Raw genomic sequence first — 17,470 nt, 5'->3', positions numbered from 1 at the left:
CTGCCCCATTTACTATGCTTATTTTAGAATATTTACAGAAAAATGTTTACAGAAAAATAGTACAGAGAGTTCTCCAATACCTACCACCATATTTCCCTTATTATTAACATCTTACATTAATATGGTACATTTGTTACAATTAATGAAGAAATAGTAATACATTATTATTAACTAAAGTCCATACTTTATTGAGATTTTCTTAGTGGTTTTCAACCAATGTCCTTCTTGTGTTCAGAATCCAACCCAGGATACCACCTTACATTTAGTCGTCATATCTCCATAGCTCTGGGTTGTGACAGTTTTTCACAATATTCCTTGTTTTTGATAACCATGATGGTTTGAGGAGTACTAGTTAGGTATTTTGTAGACTGTCCTTCTATTAGGATTTGTTCAATGTTTTTCTCATGATTAGACTGGGTTTATGGGTTTGGGGGAGAAAGACCACAGAGATAAACCCTCAAACCATGTTTATTTTTATCCTCATATTAGAGGCCCAGTGCACCGTGGGAGTGCACTGACCACCAGGGGGCAGCTCCTGCATTGAGCGTCTGCACCCTGGTGGCCAGTGTGTGTCATAGCGACTGGTCAACTGGTCATTCTGGTCGTTCCGCCTTTCAGTAACTGGGCTTTTATTATATAGGTTGCCACCTTATTATCACAAGATGGCTGCTGCCACCCCTCCAGAAACAGAACTACATCCAAAGATGGAAAGAGACTGAAGGAAGGAAAGAAGATTCATGTCTGTCCCCTACCTTTTTTTTTTTTTTTTTTTTTTAATGAGGAAAGTTATTCCTCACCTGACAGGCTCAGAAGGCAGGGGACAGGATGTTCTTATTTGACTTCAACCTTGACTGAGATTGAGCACATTGCCATTGGAATAAAATCCGGGTTCCATCAGAACAGAAGGTGGGCCAATGGGTGACAGACAAGCAAATGCCAGTGTCAGCCCCAAGTGTCTATTACAGGGGTCCTCAAACTTTTTAAACAGGGGGCCAGTTCACTGTCCCTCAGACCGTTGGAGGGCCGGACTATAGTTTAAAAAAAACTATGAACAAATTCCTGTGCACACTGCACATATCTTATTTTGAAGTAAAAAAACAAAACGGCAAAAACACCCGCATTTGGCCCGTGGGCCGTAGTTTGAGGACACCTGGTCTACTATGTATGAGACTGCACTATACGAGGTGCTGTGAGGAATGAAAGACCATGAGGGGTGGAGCTTTTTCTCAAACCTTCGAGAAATTAGGTTTAGTAGTTAGTCCTCCCTTATTTGCGGGGCATATGTTCCAAGACCCCCAGTGGATGCCTGAAACCATGGATAGTACCAAATCCTAACTAGGTTTTTTTTCTTATACACACATAACTATGATAAAATTTAAACTATTCTTGCTTTGGGGCCATTATTTAGTAAAATAAGCGTTCCCTGAACACAACATATCTCAATAGTAGATCTGATAACTAAAATGGCTACGGAGTGATGGCTACTAAGTGACTAATAGGCACAGGGTGGATATGCTGGACAAAGGGATGGTTCACATCCTGGGTGGGACAGTACACAATTTAAAACTGATGAATTGTTTATTTCTGGAATTTTTAATTTAATGTTTTTGGACCACAGTTGACTGTGGGTAACTGAAATAAGGAATGTGAAAATGTGAATTTGGGGGAGACTACTGTATTCCAATAAATATTCTCTTTTAAGGACCTCATCGTAGAAGGGTGCATTGATCCTGTGGTTGCTCAATCAAATACTTTCTCAGAAGATGCAAATTTGTCACATGTCACATGTACTCTCAACTGTAAAGACCACTTCTTAAGAGTCATTCCTAAAGTGGTAGAGAAATATGTTTGGCAATAAGTATTTGGGCAGTTTACCCAAAGTGATAATTAGGGAAGTTTAACTCTTTCTTAGATCTCTAATTTTTTTTTAAGCCAAATCAATCATGTTATAGTCACATTTCAAAATACCTTGCCCTTAACGTGTTTATGAACAAGACTAGAGGCCCAGTGCATGATTCAATCATGCACCTGGTGCACCAGCGGGCTGGCTGTCCGCGGGTGCCCCAGGCCTTCCGAAAGCCTCCGGCGCTGCGGAGGCTTTCGAAAGGCCTTGCACTGGAGCAGACAGCCGGCCGGGTCCCCCGCTTTGGCCTTTGATCGCGGGGGACCCGGCCGGCTGTCCGCGGGTGCCCCAGGCCTTCCGAAAGCCTCCGGCAGCCATGACACAGACGCTGAGCTCGTGGCGCCAGTGGCGCCGCGAGCTCAGCGTCCTGCTGGCCCGATCAGCTACCCCGGCCACCCTGAGTCCCGCCCCCTGCGCCTCCTGCTGGCCCAATCGTGGGCGTAGCGGAGTGATGGTAATTTACATATTACCATTTTATTATGTAGGATGAGAAAACTAACAGGTTTCAATTAGAAAAATAAGTGAGAGCAAATAACACAGGACTATCTAGTATAGTGGTAAATTATATTATAGGTGTTATGTTCTGAGAGTTTAGAGCAGATGAAGATCATTGAAAGGCAGGCATGGCAGAGCGGCAGGAACCTAGATGGTCGTGAAGGATGGTCTTCATTTTCCTTTTCTGCTGCCGTGAGGTCTGGATTCCTCTAATTCCTCTGTTTGTATCCTCTTTTTATTAAGTACCTACTTACTTATTTTCATTAATTTATAGTTTACCTGTTAAGGCCTTGTGATTTTTATTTAGTAATCTTGACTAAATGACCACTTTTATTTTTATTTTTTTTCAGTGTTGCATAGGGTGGGCTTTGCAACAACACAGATCAAGATTTGAATTCAAACTCTAGTACTTATCGGGTTTATGGTCTTGTGTGAATTCCTCACCCTCTCTTATTGTTTCCTTATTTAATAATCGAGACTGAAATAAAATGAAAAAAGGGAACACAGAGCTCAGTGTCCCACCCTGAAGGAGTGCTCATTAATGGCATCGGATGGAGGCAATGGTGATGTTAATATAAATCCATGGAAAGGGGTGGATATGAGAGAGCCTCTACTTGGTTTTCACCACTTTGTCACTGTTAACTTTACCTGAATGTACACTTGCCAAAAGTAAATTACATTTCCCTTGACTTTTTAATAGTCACTGCCTTAGAAAGAGTAAAGATGGATTCAGATACTTAGGGAGGTGTTCTTCTATTATCAACCAGGTGATTCATATTGCTGAGCAGAGACAAGGCAACATCCTACTATAGAGACTGGCCAAAGCACAAGAGATCTTGGAGCACATGCAATTAGCCGACACTGTTTACTGGGGCTTGGAAACCAATCTAAAAGAATTTATGCTTTAAATCAATGGCAGTTGTCAATGAGCCTGTGAGAAAAACCTTGCTAGGCCCCTCTAGCTTTTATTGCAATTCATATTGATAATATCAAAAAGAAAAGCCTCCCAAGCAAAAGGTCAATCTAATCCAATCCAATCACTTAATGCAGAATTATGGTATCAAGTTTCCACATTACTGAATGAATGATCACGTGTTTAAAGGTGTGTGCCATAAACTAGCTGTGGGTGTTAGACATTTAGCAAGTTGTTTTATTCTTAATTGTTGGCATTTGCTTAACTGTTTTCTTAATTCTAATTTATGTTTTTATGTTCCAGTTTGTTTACATAGCCCATAGTTCCCAATTGTCTTTATTTGCTTAAGTGTTTCTTTACATTTATTTACATTTTTATATATGTTGCTATGCTTACATAACTCATTGTTTGGAGTGGGCTAGAAATAACCATAAATCCACATCGCTAATTAACCTCATCCTCATGACTGATTAGTCAAGATTATGAGCTTAGAAGGAAGGCAAGGAGGAGGCCTGGTTGTGAGTCACAGGATCATTAAATTTTAGAACTAGAATTTAGTTTTTAAGGCATTTTCCAGATAGAATTTCATGGTTTTACATCTTCAATGTTGGAGAATTATGAAAGATTGGCTGCTTGCTCTTACTCCTTTATGCAAAAAATGTATAAGGATTTGGTGACAGCTTTGAAAAACAAGAATAGAGGAAGTCCAATCACTGATGACTATAAGTAACCCGTAATGGGGGCTTGAAATGAAACCTGACACATAAATGGACCATAGAAGAGCTGGCAATACTAATGAACACGGGGTGGGGGGCCTTCTTTGGAGGTAAGAAAGCAGAGTAGATTGTTTGGAACTCTTTCTCCAGAAGCTGAGCAGTTTGTAAGGATTTTAGCTTGCCTAACTGTAAGGTTAGCTATTAGCTTTGCAGTGGGGAGTATTTAAAAGTACACAAACATAGGAAGGAAAGAACCTGGAACAGAGTAGCCAGCTTCATTCCAAGAATCCATCTGGCACGTAAAGAACTGCTTGTCCTACATTAAGCCCTGCAGAGTAAGAGCCATTTTTCATACCTCACACCCCTATTTTTGGTTTCAGGTAAGGCAGCTTACTGAGTTTGGGGAAGAAACAAGAAGAGTTTTCAGAACCATCTAACCAGGGGACCCACTTAGGGTGAGCTCTATGAATCTCACCAAAAATTTCCCCCTGAAAGGGGAAACATGTTGAAACCTTGATTCAGAAAATCAGGTTAAGAGAAAGCTCAAGTGTCCACAAGAGGTGGAAGTCCAGATTTCCAAATAATGTGAGCTTTTAGTCATTTGTAAACAGAATGTAATGGAACAAGAGGTGTTAAACATATGAAAAGCTGTGGCTGGAATCACCAACATTAAATGATATGGTAGGTTGATAAGTGAAATCCAGTCTACCCCTAAATAAACATATTTTTGCAGCTTTGGTGTATCTGGAGGCAGCTAAAAGCAAACACTGCCAAAGGACTAGTACCTAGATTACAAGGAATTGCAAGATGTATAAAGGTGTTGTAAGGCTTAAATTAGTCCTGGATGTCAGGTCCCTTACCTCCTTACTTCTCTCAGTCCCATTTTCATATACTCCCCCCTCCTTTTTAAAAAATATATTTTATTGATTTTTTTACAGAGAGGAAGGGAGAGGGATAGAGAGTCAGAAACATCCATGAGAGAGAAACATCCATCAGCTGCCTCCTGCACATCTCCCACTGGGGATGTGCCTGCAACCAAGGTACATGCCCTTGACCCGAATGGAACCTGGGACCTTTCAGTCCACAGGCCCACGCTCTATCCACAGGGCCATATGCTCCCCTTTTAAGGGAAAGTGTCGTCAAGTCCGCTCAATGTAGACTTCAAACATGCAGGACAGTGGCTGTACCCTTACCTGGTCACCTCTTGAGGGACAGCACAAGGCCAGAGCGCTGGCGCCAACTCCTAGCAGCGCCCTTTCGGTTACCATGGTGATCACAGGAGGGGCGGGGCCTCTAGCCCTTGCTTACCCGCCTGTGTCCATATTTCGAACGCTCCAATTGGGACAGCCCTTTCGTGCCTCTGTCCCGCCCCACTCGGCTCCGAGAGCGATGCGATTGGCCCGGGACAGGCGGCCAGGCACCCTGGCACCCTGAGGGTACCACCTCCTGACGGGAAGAGCGGGAAAATGCACCTGGCGTTGTCCGAGGCGTGAAGCTCGCCGCGCTTTGGAGAAGCACATAGTTGGCTTTGGGGCGAGTTGCCTGGTGTCCCATACACAACTCATCGCACCCATGACTATTAACACTAGGTAGCAGGAGCCGCGGCGAAGTCACATTTGTGGTCCCAGGTGGGCCACTCAGGGGTGCGAGGGTGCGGGCAGGAGTCAAGATCCGGTGGCGTGCACCCGGGTGCTGGGGATCAGAGGCCAGAGGGGGCGGGCCGAACTCCGGGGGGCGGGGCCAGCGGCGGCGGCGGGAGGCGCAGGGCCCAATTGAGCGCGTGCACCGCCCCCAGGGGCGGGGCGTGCACAGCGGTCCCCGCCCTCCCGCGCGCCCCCGCCCCTCCCCCCGAGCGCCGGGCCGCAGTGAGTGAGTGGCACAGGCAGCCTGTCAATCCCTCAGCCCGGCGGCCTTCGAGCCCGGTCCGCGGCGGCTGCTGGCAGGGTGCGTGGCTCCGGCAGTGGCGGCGGCGACTTCTCCCGCCCCATCAATCTGCTGTCCGCCCGGCGCGCGGCCCGCCGGGGCCCTCCACCGGGCTCCGCGCCCCCGCCGCGCCGGCCCGCCCGCTCCCAAACTTTACTCCTCCGCCCCCCTCGGCCCACCCGCCGGCCTCCTCCTCCGCCGCTGCCCGCCGCCGCCGCTCCCTCCCCCGGGGCCTCGGGGGCTCGGTTCCCGCACGGCCGAAGCGGTGGAGGCGGCGGCGGCGGCGGCGGCCGAGGGAGGGGAGTGCGCAGGCTGGCGCGGGGGACGGCGGGCGTCCCGGCAACTCGGCCGGCGCTGAGGAGCAAGTTGAGCGGGGCCGCCCGGCGGGGTGCGCGGCGGCGAGGAGGCGGCGCGGCGGCCGCGTGAGGGCAGCGGGCGCCGCTGCCTCCGCCTCCGCCACCGCCGCGGAGCCCGGCGCTTCCGCCCGCCGCTTCTCCTCAGCCTCGGCGGCGGCGGAAGCCGGAGCCGGGAACCCGTCCGCACCGCCTCAGCCGCGGGCCCCGCCGGCCGGGCAGCCCCCTCCCCGCGCGGGCGGGGAGCGCGCGGCCGCCTCCCCCTCCCCCTCCCCCTCTTTCTTCTCCTCCCTCGTCGCCGCCGCCGCCGCCGCCGCCGCCTCAGCCTTCGCCTCAGCCGCCGCCGCCGCCCGCTCCCGCCCGCGCGCGGCGGGATGGACGATCAATCCAGGATGCTGCAGACTCTGGCCGGGGTGAACCTGGCCGGCCACTCGGTGCAGGGGGGCATGGCCCTGCCGCCTCCCCCGCACGGCCACGAAGGGGCGGACGGCGACGGCAGGAAGCAGGACATCGGCGACATCCTCCACCAGATCATGACCATCACCGACCAGAGCTTGGACGAGGCGCAAGCAAAGTTGGTGTCGTCTCATTAAGCATCTTTTGTGTGTGTGCGGGAGCCGGGCCCGCGGCCGAGTCGCGGCCCGGGGCGGCGCCCGGGGCAGGGGCCTCAGCCCCGGGCAGGGAACTTTCTCCGAAACCCAGCAGTCCGCCCGGGCCTCGGGGGACTTGCTCGCGCCCCTGGACGCGGGCGGGAGTCAGCAAAGTTGCTCTCGGGTCTCGGGACGGACTTGGCGCCACGCGGAGGTCGTGGTTTTCTCCCCGCGCCGTCCGGCCTCCGGCAGCCCGGCCCCCTCGCGCGGATTCAAACCTCCCGCCTGGACCCCGTGCACGCCGCCCGGCGAGGGCTCCGGGCCGCGGCGGAGGGAAGTGCAACTTTCTCCTCGGGCCCGGGCCCGGCGCCGGCCTCCACTTGGCCGCGGGACGACCTCGCCCGACGGGCGCGGGGCGATGGGTGTTCCCCTGACCGGGCCGGGTGCGGGCGGCCAAGTTCTCGGGGAAGGGAGGGCCGCCTCGCAAACTTTGCCGAGCTGTCACCGTCCGCTGGCCGTGGTCGGCCGCCCGCCCGCCCGGCCGCCCGCCCCGGCCCGGCTCCCTCGGTGGAGGGCGGACGCAGGAGCCCCTCCGCGCCGTCCCCTCCCGCGGGTCGCCGCCTGCCCCGGTGTCGCGGCTCCCCGTGCGGGTTCGCGCCCTGCGGTCGCCCAGGCTGCTGCCTGCCGGGCGGACGGGTCGCGCTTCGTCCGGGCAGGCGCTGGAGCTGCCGGAGCTTGCCGGCTGTCGCTCACCAGTCAACTGGAGTTTGTGTTGACTTGCCGGGGTTCAAAAGAGCTTTCCGAAATTGGGAGCCGGAATTAAAATCTTGGGTCTAACTTGTAGGCGCCATATTATTCCATAGGTGATGCTAATACCTTTGTGTTTTGCTGTTTGCTCTTTAGGAAACATGCCCTCAACTGTCACAGAATGAAACCCGCGCTCTTCAGCGTCCTGTGCGAGATCAAAGAGAAAACAGGTAAGGCGCTGCGCCCCGCCACGGGCCCGGAGACCCCCGAGGTGGGGTCGGAGCTACTCCTTCGACTCTCCAGTTGAGAGCTGCTGCTTTTGGGCACCGCCATCTTTGATCATTCTCTCCTTCCCACCTCCTGATCTTGAGGAAAAAAACTGCAATAAATCTGGAGTCGATTTCTCAATCCTGTTCCTGGTGTAAAATGAAGTGTAGATGTGGACGGGGCTGGGTCGCAGTCCCCAGGCGGCCGCCCCTGGCTGCTGGCGGGGAGGGGGCCCGGAGCGCCAGCCGCCCTCTCCCGCTCCTTTTGCCTTGTTTGTGTGTCAGTTTTTAAAAGGAGCATCGGGAGACTGGATGCCAGGGACCGAGTCCCTGGGAGAAGCATCGCCCGAACTTTGTTATACTTGGACAGCCTTAAGCGTCAGCTCCTCAGATAGAAGAATAGATGCAATGGAACAGACTTCAGTGGCATGTTTGAATGAGTGTTTTAGTTGGGAAGACTACTCTTAAGAATCGAGAAAGGCTAATGATGCGTTTAAGCATATACAATGTATTTCACCTATTAATATTTCTAGTATATTTTATGCTTGAAGTCATTTTGTGAATATGCTTAATATATTTTATCAAATAGAAAAAGGTCACAGATGCAGGTGAAACCATTTTTGACGTGTTCAAGTCAGGGATTATATGAGAAGACAGTTTTTGCAGAAGTGCTGGAATGAAAACTACAAGTGCATATTAGGTAAATTTCTGGCAATTCATTTCAGTTTAATTTTTTTCTTAAGACTTTTTTAAAATTGAAGATATTTTAGTCTTGAGGTGACAGTTATAACTCAAGTGAAATTATAGATTTAATCTAGATGTTTTAGTTAGTATTTGGTATTAGCTGCCCTGTTTATGGCAAACAAGTGCATTAAACAAGCTTTACTGTTTATTTTTATTTATGTTTTTGGTGTGTGTTGGCTATACCATATTATAAAGTTGCCATTTTTTTTTTTTTTTTATGTTTAGGCAAAGAAGAGAAAGTTAAAGTCCAGGATGTAACAATATCCAAGTGATACTATTTAAAAGGTTAAGTGTGATTGCATTTAAATTGAGTGTACAAGTAATAGCACACTGCATATAATTGTTAGTGACCCTCCTTTTAAACAGATTTTCACTCTGCAATGCTATTCTGATCCTAAAAGTAGTCAAGAAAGGATGATGGGTTATTGCTGTCTATTAAAATATATGCTAAAACCACAATTAATAGCAAATATTGACAGCCTTAACGAGTAGTTTTTTCCTGCCTTTCATTCACTTAGTATTCATGATTTCCTAATGTTGAGTGATTCTTTTAAAGATATATTTTTCATTTTGTAAACCACCGACATGTTAAATTACTAACTTTTACCCTGTGTTGATTTTTTAGCCATCTTTAGAAAGCATTGTGATTTGAAATGGTAGCTAATTTTTATCTGACTATAAAAGAAGACATTAAGTATGAAATCTTAAGGCTTCCTTAGTTTAGAAGTCTAAAAGTATGTAATTCTCAGTAAATTGTGTTGCTTAATGTCCAAGGATTTTCTTGCTATCAGGGCTCCACTTCAGTTTCTGCTGACAGCTAAGCACTGGGGTATTGACTATGTTGTGAATATTAAGATTGATTCCACTTTATACGGCATTATATTACTGGGGTGAGGGTATTGATATTTTCCCCTCACCCTCTTCTCATAATTTTTTTTCTTTTTCCTTTTTAAAGTTTTGGCCTAGCCACCTTGAGAACCATACCCAGCAAACTGCTTTTCTTGTTTAGACATTTAGCAGCAGGCAGAATTCAATTAGGAAGCATAAGTCCTCTAGTTGCTTATTTGCACAAGACTTAGTTACACCATTCTGAAAGGAAAGTGTAGTCAACCTCATGTCAAAGGTGAGTTGCGAAAAAGAAGTCTTTTCAGAGTCTGGCAGAAAAGCTTTGGTGTAGGGCTCTTGCTATTTAAAAAGCAAGAGGTAGCTGACAAAGGAAATTTTTGTGTTTGAAAATTGTTTCTGAGACTTACAGTGATAAATTGTAAATTAGATCCTCTTTTTGTGCTTTGGCCAGGGGATCCAAGTTTGTATGTTATCTCTTTTGTAAAAAGCTAACAGCCGACAGAGTCAAGACGGCTGTCTGGTTACAGGCATCTTCCTGCCAGCCTCTCTAAGCTCGAGAGGGATGGGATTTAAGTACCGAATGATTGATGGGGGTGAAGCTCTTTCTCTCCCCTCATTTCTCCCCTACTACCCATAGCTCCACCTCACTCTCCAAAACTAGTCTTAGAAAGAGACAGGGAAGCTGGACTCAGAATCCTTGGTTTGAAATAAAACAGCTGTGTAGACATGAGCCTCACCAAAGCAAAGAAAGCAGGGCAGCAAATTTCAGCCTCCCCCACCCCCGAATCGGTTCCCATAGTCATGGTTTGGAAACATTATGAACTTATAAGCATTGTAGAATAGATGGTATAATGGTTTTTTTCTTTAGATCATTTTATGTAATCTAATAATATAGTAGCCAAACATTAATTTTCTGTGATCTAGATAAAGTTTACCTAGTCATTTGTAATAGAAACTAGGAAGATTATGTGATGGCTCTATTCTGTATAATGGGGGGCGGGGGGAGTAAAGGAGGTTGACTAGCGGGGAGTGGGGAGAGAAAACCATCACTTCAATGGATAATAATGTCATTTCAGTTGGGCTTCTTAGAAAATAAGACAATCATTAAAAAAAAAATTCCATATATTTGTAGATTTGCCAGTAGATTTTTAGGTTTCTGATCAGACAGTGAACATTGCCAGTTCTGATGCACATGAGGAATTTAGTTTGGAAAAATCTTTTTTTCCCTCCTACTAAATATGGGAAGGTATTTTTTCCTTTTGACAGATAAATGGGTAATCTACCACAATTATATTATTTTCTTGTGCAGAGGTAGGGAAAGTATACTTTTACTATGAGATGTTTGCTTTTTCTAGAAAATGTATTTTTTTTTGTAAAATTCATCATACAATTATTTTTGGGCAGAAAAGTCTGTCATTGTTAAATTATGGTACTTATGCATTTTGGAAGCAACTGAAAAGTTACAGGCTTTATAATCAAGATGTTTGCGCATTTTAAACTAAGCAACCAGTGAGATAAATATGTTAAGATTTGTCTTTTGGGTTTTTTTTTTTTTTAGCCATATTTTATCATCTATCTCCTATTAAACATCCCTGATGCTATGAGGGCTCCTCATCTACATACTTGTTTTGGGTACATTCCCTCACATCTTTTTGGTCACCTTCATCTTGATTGTTGAAGTACTTTCCTTTGTGAAAACATCCTCACAAATCTGCCTTCTTTCCAATGCTCTTAATTGTGACATTTCAAGTGAAGGAAATGGCTCTTTTTGAGGAAAAAAAAAAGTATTTAAAAATTTTTAATGAAAATCCAGCATTTTAGTATATAATCTCAATCATTGAAAAAATGTTGTACATTTTTAAAAAAATCAACACAACCTTTTCCTTTTTTTAAATGGTAGGTTAAAATACTCCATGTTGATAGCTGCCAACCAAACTCTGATTTATTGCCACCACAAACCCTAAATAGCGTTCATTTACTAGTAATGTCTAATGGCATACATGATGGTTTGCCAGATTTGTGGCCTTTGTGAGGCTTATAAGCAGGACTGACTTGGGAAGATCATAAAACTTAATGAACTTCTCTACTGCAGGAGGTGTCCGCAGGGGAAGAGAAAGGCCTGCTTGGCTGGTTGGGCTGGTTGAAGTATTTTTTATGTTTAAGGAGAAGAAAATGACTATTAAAAATGCTTTACTTTGAAAGGAACCCTTCATAGAAAGAGTCATAAGAATTTTAGATATCCAAACTGTATCAAGAATGTAGCTTGTGAGTTTTTATATGAATTTAGATTATGATTTATATGATTAAACCTTTTATCTTTACTCCTATAAGTGTGACTAGCTTTCAGAGGGACAGGGCACTATTCTCAGTCAACACCTCTCTATTTTAATTCTGTCCCTAAAGGTTTAGAGACTCATTGGAGTCTTCTTTTTCTGGTCTGTTTTCTTTTATTTATGCTTCAGTATTAAAATGTTTATTTTTTTTTTGTACAGTGCAATGTAATTCTTTAAATCCCAATGTTTAAAAACCAAGTATTCCATCAAGTGAAAAATTAACAGGAAAGGTGAAAATTGTTATATGTAAGTCTAAATGTTATTGTATATGTCATATACATTCTTTTCAGTTGCTCTTGCAATATTTTCAACATAATTATCATTATTTTCCCAAAGCTTTGAAAACAAATGCACTGTTCCATACACGATTAACTTTGCGTTTTAATGACTATTATGGACCGCTTCAAACAAAACATGTAGATAGAAGAGAAACTTGAATCCCCATGAACTCATCACCTACCATCAGCAGGAACACTTGGCTAATCTTGTTTTCTCTGTAACTCCCACCCTTTCACGATTATTTTGAAGCAAATTTTAGTGGACTGTTAATGTTTTAAATTTCCTTTCAGTTTTAGACATGGCTTGTTTAGATTGGATATATTAAATGATTAAGCAGGGGAAAATACAGAGTCAGTGTATCTTGGAACTATCACATACTGCTTTATCACAAATTTTTTCTTAGAGCAATTTCAGAATATTTTCTTAATTATTTTTTATATTTTTGTAAATTTGTATAACTTACTGAAGCTTTTAAAGGAGGTTTTGAGGGAAGATGCAAAAGATGTTTTTCTAACTTTCTTTATTCTTCCTCTCCCAGCCTCATAAGAGTATTTATAGAAAACCTAGAAAAAACCCCACTACCATACTAGTTTAGAACGTCATGATCTAAAGTGTCAAGTAAGTAGCATCTTAAAAATATAGGCTGTCTTTCAACCCTTTCCCCCCAATAATACAGTGAACCCTCAAGTAATTATTTCATGCCTCAGTTTTAGTGAACTTCATTTTATTACAGATTTGTGTAGACTTTACTATGTTATTATATAAATTTACATAATTTTATTCCAAATCAGAAGTATATTACAGTAGCAAAGGAAGCCCTGACTTGCTCCAAAGAGCACACTGGTTCATCAGCTTTCATAAAATATATCTACATGTACCTTTTTCATACTAAGATCCTTTACTTTTTAATTAATTTCACTTGTACTTTTGGATTTAATTTTGTTACTTTTGTAAAAGGCTGCTTCCAAGACAGATTTAAGTTTAACGTCTAATTTGGATTACTTACATTTTGCTACTTTATGGTGGCATTGTATAAAATGAAGTTATATGAAGTACAGCTATAAAGAATTGAAATTGCATTTCATGAACCACACCCTAAATCAGTCATCACTTTATTTTTTACTCAGACCATTGAGGTATCTATCTATTCATAATAAATACTTAACACATCAGCACCAACACATCAAGTTAAATAAGGATTTTCAGACAATTTTTTCTCTATTTGTGTACATGTGAGCATCTTTAGATATTTATTATTTCTATTGACACTATGAGAATAATGTTTTATTTGTTTTCTCAGCAGGCTTGTGTTTTAGCCATTTATCAGTGTGATCAGCATGATTTAGGTAGTAAAGTACTAACAAAGCTTGCACACACCCCCTCCCATGTTGACCTTTTCAAGCATTTGCTCTACTTCAGTAGGCCATTTGAGTCTTTAAGTATGAACAGAGTAAATAATTTATATCACTATGTAGTAAATTGGTCAAAGTTTTTCAAACCTGGCTATCAGATTTTTTACAAAGTTATAGAATTTAAAGTGCTATTATAGCTAGATGATAGTGTTATATATAACAAATAAATTATAATCAATGCTTGAGTGAGCCACTGAAAAAATAAGCCTTTTTATGACTTCAGACACGGAACATATCTGAAAATAAATTAATCTTTAACACTTGAGTCTAATTATCCCCTTTGTAGGTAGAATAGTAACCAGAATCTCTTTATTATTTTTTTATGGACATATTCCATAAATACAATATTTGTAGTTTTAGATGGTAGCAGTAGTTTGCTTTGGTACTAAATTTGAGTATGTGTCTAGCAAAAAAATTGGTGTGACAGAATGTGTTAAATTGAATTGGTATAGCATTTTTTTTTTCATACTGACTATATAGGAGGATGGAAAACAATTAAAATTATGGATAAAAATAATTGTTAAAAACTATTTGTATTTGTTTTCTTTAAATTAAGTGTTTTAAAAATGTTAAGCTGTTTTGAACAATAACCTTTTTTGTGTAATCATTAATGGAGGAATTGGTATACATACATTGTAATCCTTTTAATGCTGATGATTCCTCCCAATGTTTAAACTATTTGGGAGACTCAACATATGTTATGACAAAATGATTTTTTGGTTTGTTTTGCTTTATGTGATCCATCAGTTTTCAAAGCATATTTCTTAGGCATCAGAGTCCAGCAGGTGGCTTTTTACATTAAAAAATTCATAAATTTTAAAATCTCATAAAATTTTATTTCAAATTCAAATGAACTAATTGAGAATGTCAACATTTCCACTCTCAATATTAACATTTATAATAGAACAAATGGTTGCATATAGAAACTATCTGCAACATAATCTAAATTAAGATTCTAAACAGGCATTACAGATGCTGGTAACTTTGGCAATTATCATTTTGTTTGGTGAACAGTAGTAAAACAGTGTGCGGTAGAAGTGTTTAGAGAGAGAGGATAAATAAATTGAACAGTTTTGCAATGCAAAGCGGTTTGTGGTGTTTTTGAGGATTTCTTGGCTCTCTCTTAACTGCTATTGTGAGCCTGGAGCAGATTTCCCCATTGCTAATGCCCTAGAAGTATTAATTCACTTTGATATGCTAATTAGAGGGCATTATGCAAGAAATGAGATTAAGTGGCAGCATGAAGCCATTTGCCTGTCAGTAAATTGAGAGCTTTAGCATCAGGAGGAGCTTTGTGGGGTTTTTTTTTGTTTTGTTTTTTATTTTTTTAATTTTTTCTTGGTTTTGCATATAAATAAAATTGATTGAAAGGTCTAGAGAAGCTTCTAGAACATTGGTAGGTTTTTTTTTTCCTCTCCTATGATTATTTAAACGTAAGGTTATAGAATTTTTCTGAATGTTAATTGACCTAATTGGAGATAGTAATATTAAGTTTTCATTGTGCTCTCTCTGTATGAAAGTATACTAAGAATTTTGTGTCATCTAGTCTTTTTTCCCCCTAAAGCCTAATTTCAGCAACATGGCTAGTAAACTGTTATCACTTCTTTCCAGAAGTGTAAATTTGCTTGTATGCTTGTGCACCAGTGTCTTCACTAACCTGAACTTTATAAGAATATATTATTCAGTAGGGAATGAAGGAAGAAGTTGTTAAATTGGGCTTCAGGAAACTATATTAATGAGCATTAAGATTCGGACTTCAATACCTAAAAGCTTAAACTCTGCACCTTGCACAACCTGTGGAATTTACATTTCAGCCTATGTCTGTTGTGTAAGACTACCATATTATTTAATTTTCATGTTGAAGACAAGCTTAGTACTTGATTCTGATTTTGAAGATTTTTGTGGTTTAAGCCAATGCCTTTGATTTTCTCTATAAATCAACTATGTGATTTTCTATATTTTGTGGAGATATGTATGAATGAGTACTGGGATAGGAGTGATGGCTGGGGAAGAGAACAGAACTTCTCTGTGCCTGTGGAAAACAATTAAGGTTTCCTTAAACATGGAACTTCTTCCAGTGTAAACCACCAATAGAGGTAGAACTGCAAAACTTGGCCTAACTACAATCCGGTATGGTTAGATAGGCGTGAGTTTGGATAAAGCCTTCATCTTGAGGCATGGTTCTAGTATCTGAATTCCACCACTGTAGCTGTGACTCTAGACCCAATAAACCATAACTTCTCTTCAGAGCCATATGGATTATTTAGTTACCACAGCTGCCATGCATACAGGCTACCAAGGCTGGCACCTCCTCCCTGTGCATGTGTGGTGCCTGTTAATGTTAATGGGAGTTAGGAATGTGCACACAGAGAGGGGTATGAGAGTGTCTCCTGACACAAAAGTCCTGATTACATTTCTCATTGAGGAGGTCTTAGTGTATCTACACATTAGCTGCTCTTCTAAATTAAATACTTGGTTACTTTAAATTCTCATTTCTTTCTCAGACTCCCTGAACTAGTTAAATCAGTGAATCCTCATTAGTCTCTGATTACTTGTAAAATTTCATTTAAACCATATGAAGTTATTTTTGATTGAAATGGGAACAAAAAGCTTTTGAAATTGCATATTATTATTTTTTAAACAAAAAGTTTTCTACAGGCTTTCAGATGTATTAAAAAACCTTGTAAATAGGAATTTATAGAGGACTTAGTGCGAGGGTCTCCTAAAATACTTGAGTGACATTTGATGGGGGGAAAGCAACTGCATTAAAAAAATATATATATGTGCATATTATTTAGAAAACTTGACTATTCAAGTACCCTCAAGTGAGAAAGAATTGACTTAGATGGTCTCATAAGTTTTTTTCTTTTCTCCTCTCCCTTCTTAAAAAACAAAACAAAAAAACAACAACAAAAAAAAACACCAGACCTAAGGACGAAGGTAGTTGGAATTCATAGTCAGATATATCATTTTCAACTTGGAATAGGAACTAGAACAGGAAATTGATTTTATATTTATTATGAAAGCAAGAACTCTGCCACCAACTGACAGCCATCCATGGTTTAGTTTTGAGATAATTGTTCACAGACATTATTTTGCAGTTGGCCCAGATTATTTATAATGTTGATTGGGAGTACTGGTCCATTAAAAGGTATGTGTATAATGAATATCTTTAATTAAACCAAGTAATCGGAATATTTTATTTTTCTTTTACATTGGATCTTGGGTCTAGGATTAACTGTCAGTACTGGTAAGAACAAGTTACAATAGATTGTGCAATGATTTCTCTGGCTTCATGGATGTATTTATTACCATTTTTGAACAAATTATACTAACATGAAAAGTTGTGTTTGAAATGATTGTGTGCTAGATAAGGCGATACATTACAGGAATGGTTGAGTTTATGGAGCTTTATGTAGAGGTTTTCTCAGAAATTATAGCACAGGGCTGTCACTATAAAAACCCAGTGATACAGTTGGTAATAACATACAGTGAAGATATTTTTAGATTTTCACTTGTTATTCAAATAAGAGAACCCTCCAGTTTTTCTCGTCATATTTCATTGTTGAATAAGTAAAGGAAAAAAGTGAAGGAAATGCTTTTAACTGTGTAGAGACTGTGGGTGTTTGACTTATTTCAATTTCTCTTGCTTAATACTTGTTAGAGCAGTGATGTGATATGATATTGAGGATATTCTTAGGGACTTATTGACTTTCTTGGTTCTTGACCTTTTGACTGTGATCACTATAGAAACAGAATGCCTGGAAATGAAATGATGGACTCTATGAACATAAATTCTATTCTGTCAGTGTACTACATGAACTAATTTTGATTTACCTAAATTTATGACATTTTGTGTTCAATAAAGGAAATATTTCTTCCTTTCAGTATATTCAGTCTAATGTTACTATTTCTAACATTAAACCATTAAATTCTTTTTTGACTGATTA

At 41.9% G+C, this 17,470-nt stretch overlaps 1 protein-coding gene across 2 annotated transcripts in view; it reads left to right on the top strand.

Moving 5' to 3' along the window:
- Positions 1 to 6,670: 6,670 nt before the first annotated feature.
- Positions 6,671 to 17,470, top strand: part of PBX3 (PBX homeobox 3) — a 186,099-nt gene continuing 175,299 nt past the window's right edge. For both annotated transcript variants that reach the window (XM_079791412.1, XM_079791411.1), the window contains exons 1-2: positions 6,671 to 6,877; positions 7,797 to 7,870. In XM_079791412.1, coding sequence (XP_079647538.1) covers positions 6,678 to 6,877; positions 7,797 to 7,870 — 274 coding nt within the window. In that variant the 5' untranslated portion in view covers positions 6,671 to 6,677. The remainder of the gene's footprint in view (positions 6,878 to 7,796; positions 7,871 to 17,470) is intronic.

This window comes from Cnephaeus nilssonii, assembly GCF_951640355.1.
Source record: "Cnephaeus nilssonii genome assembly, chromosome: 14".
NCBI classification, from domain to species: Eukaryota; Metazoa; Chordata; class Mammalia; order Chiroptera; family Vespertilionidae; genus Cnephaeus; species Cnephaeus nilssonii.
This window is presented reverse-complemented; position numbering and strand designations above follow the sequence as displayed.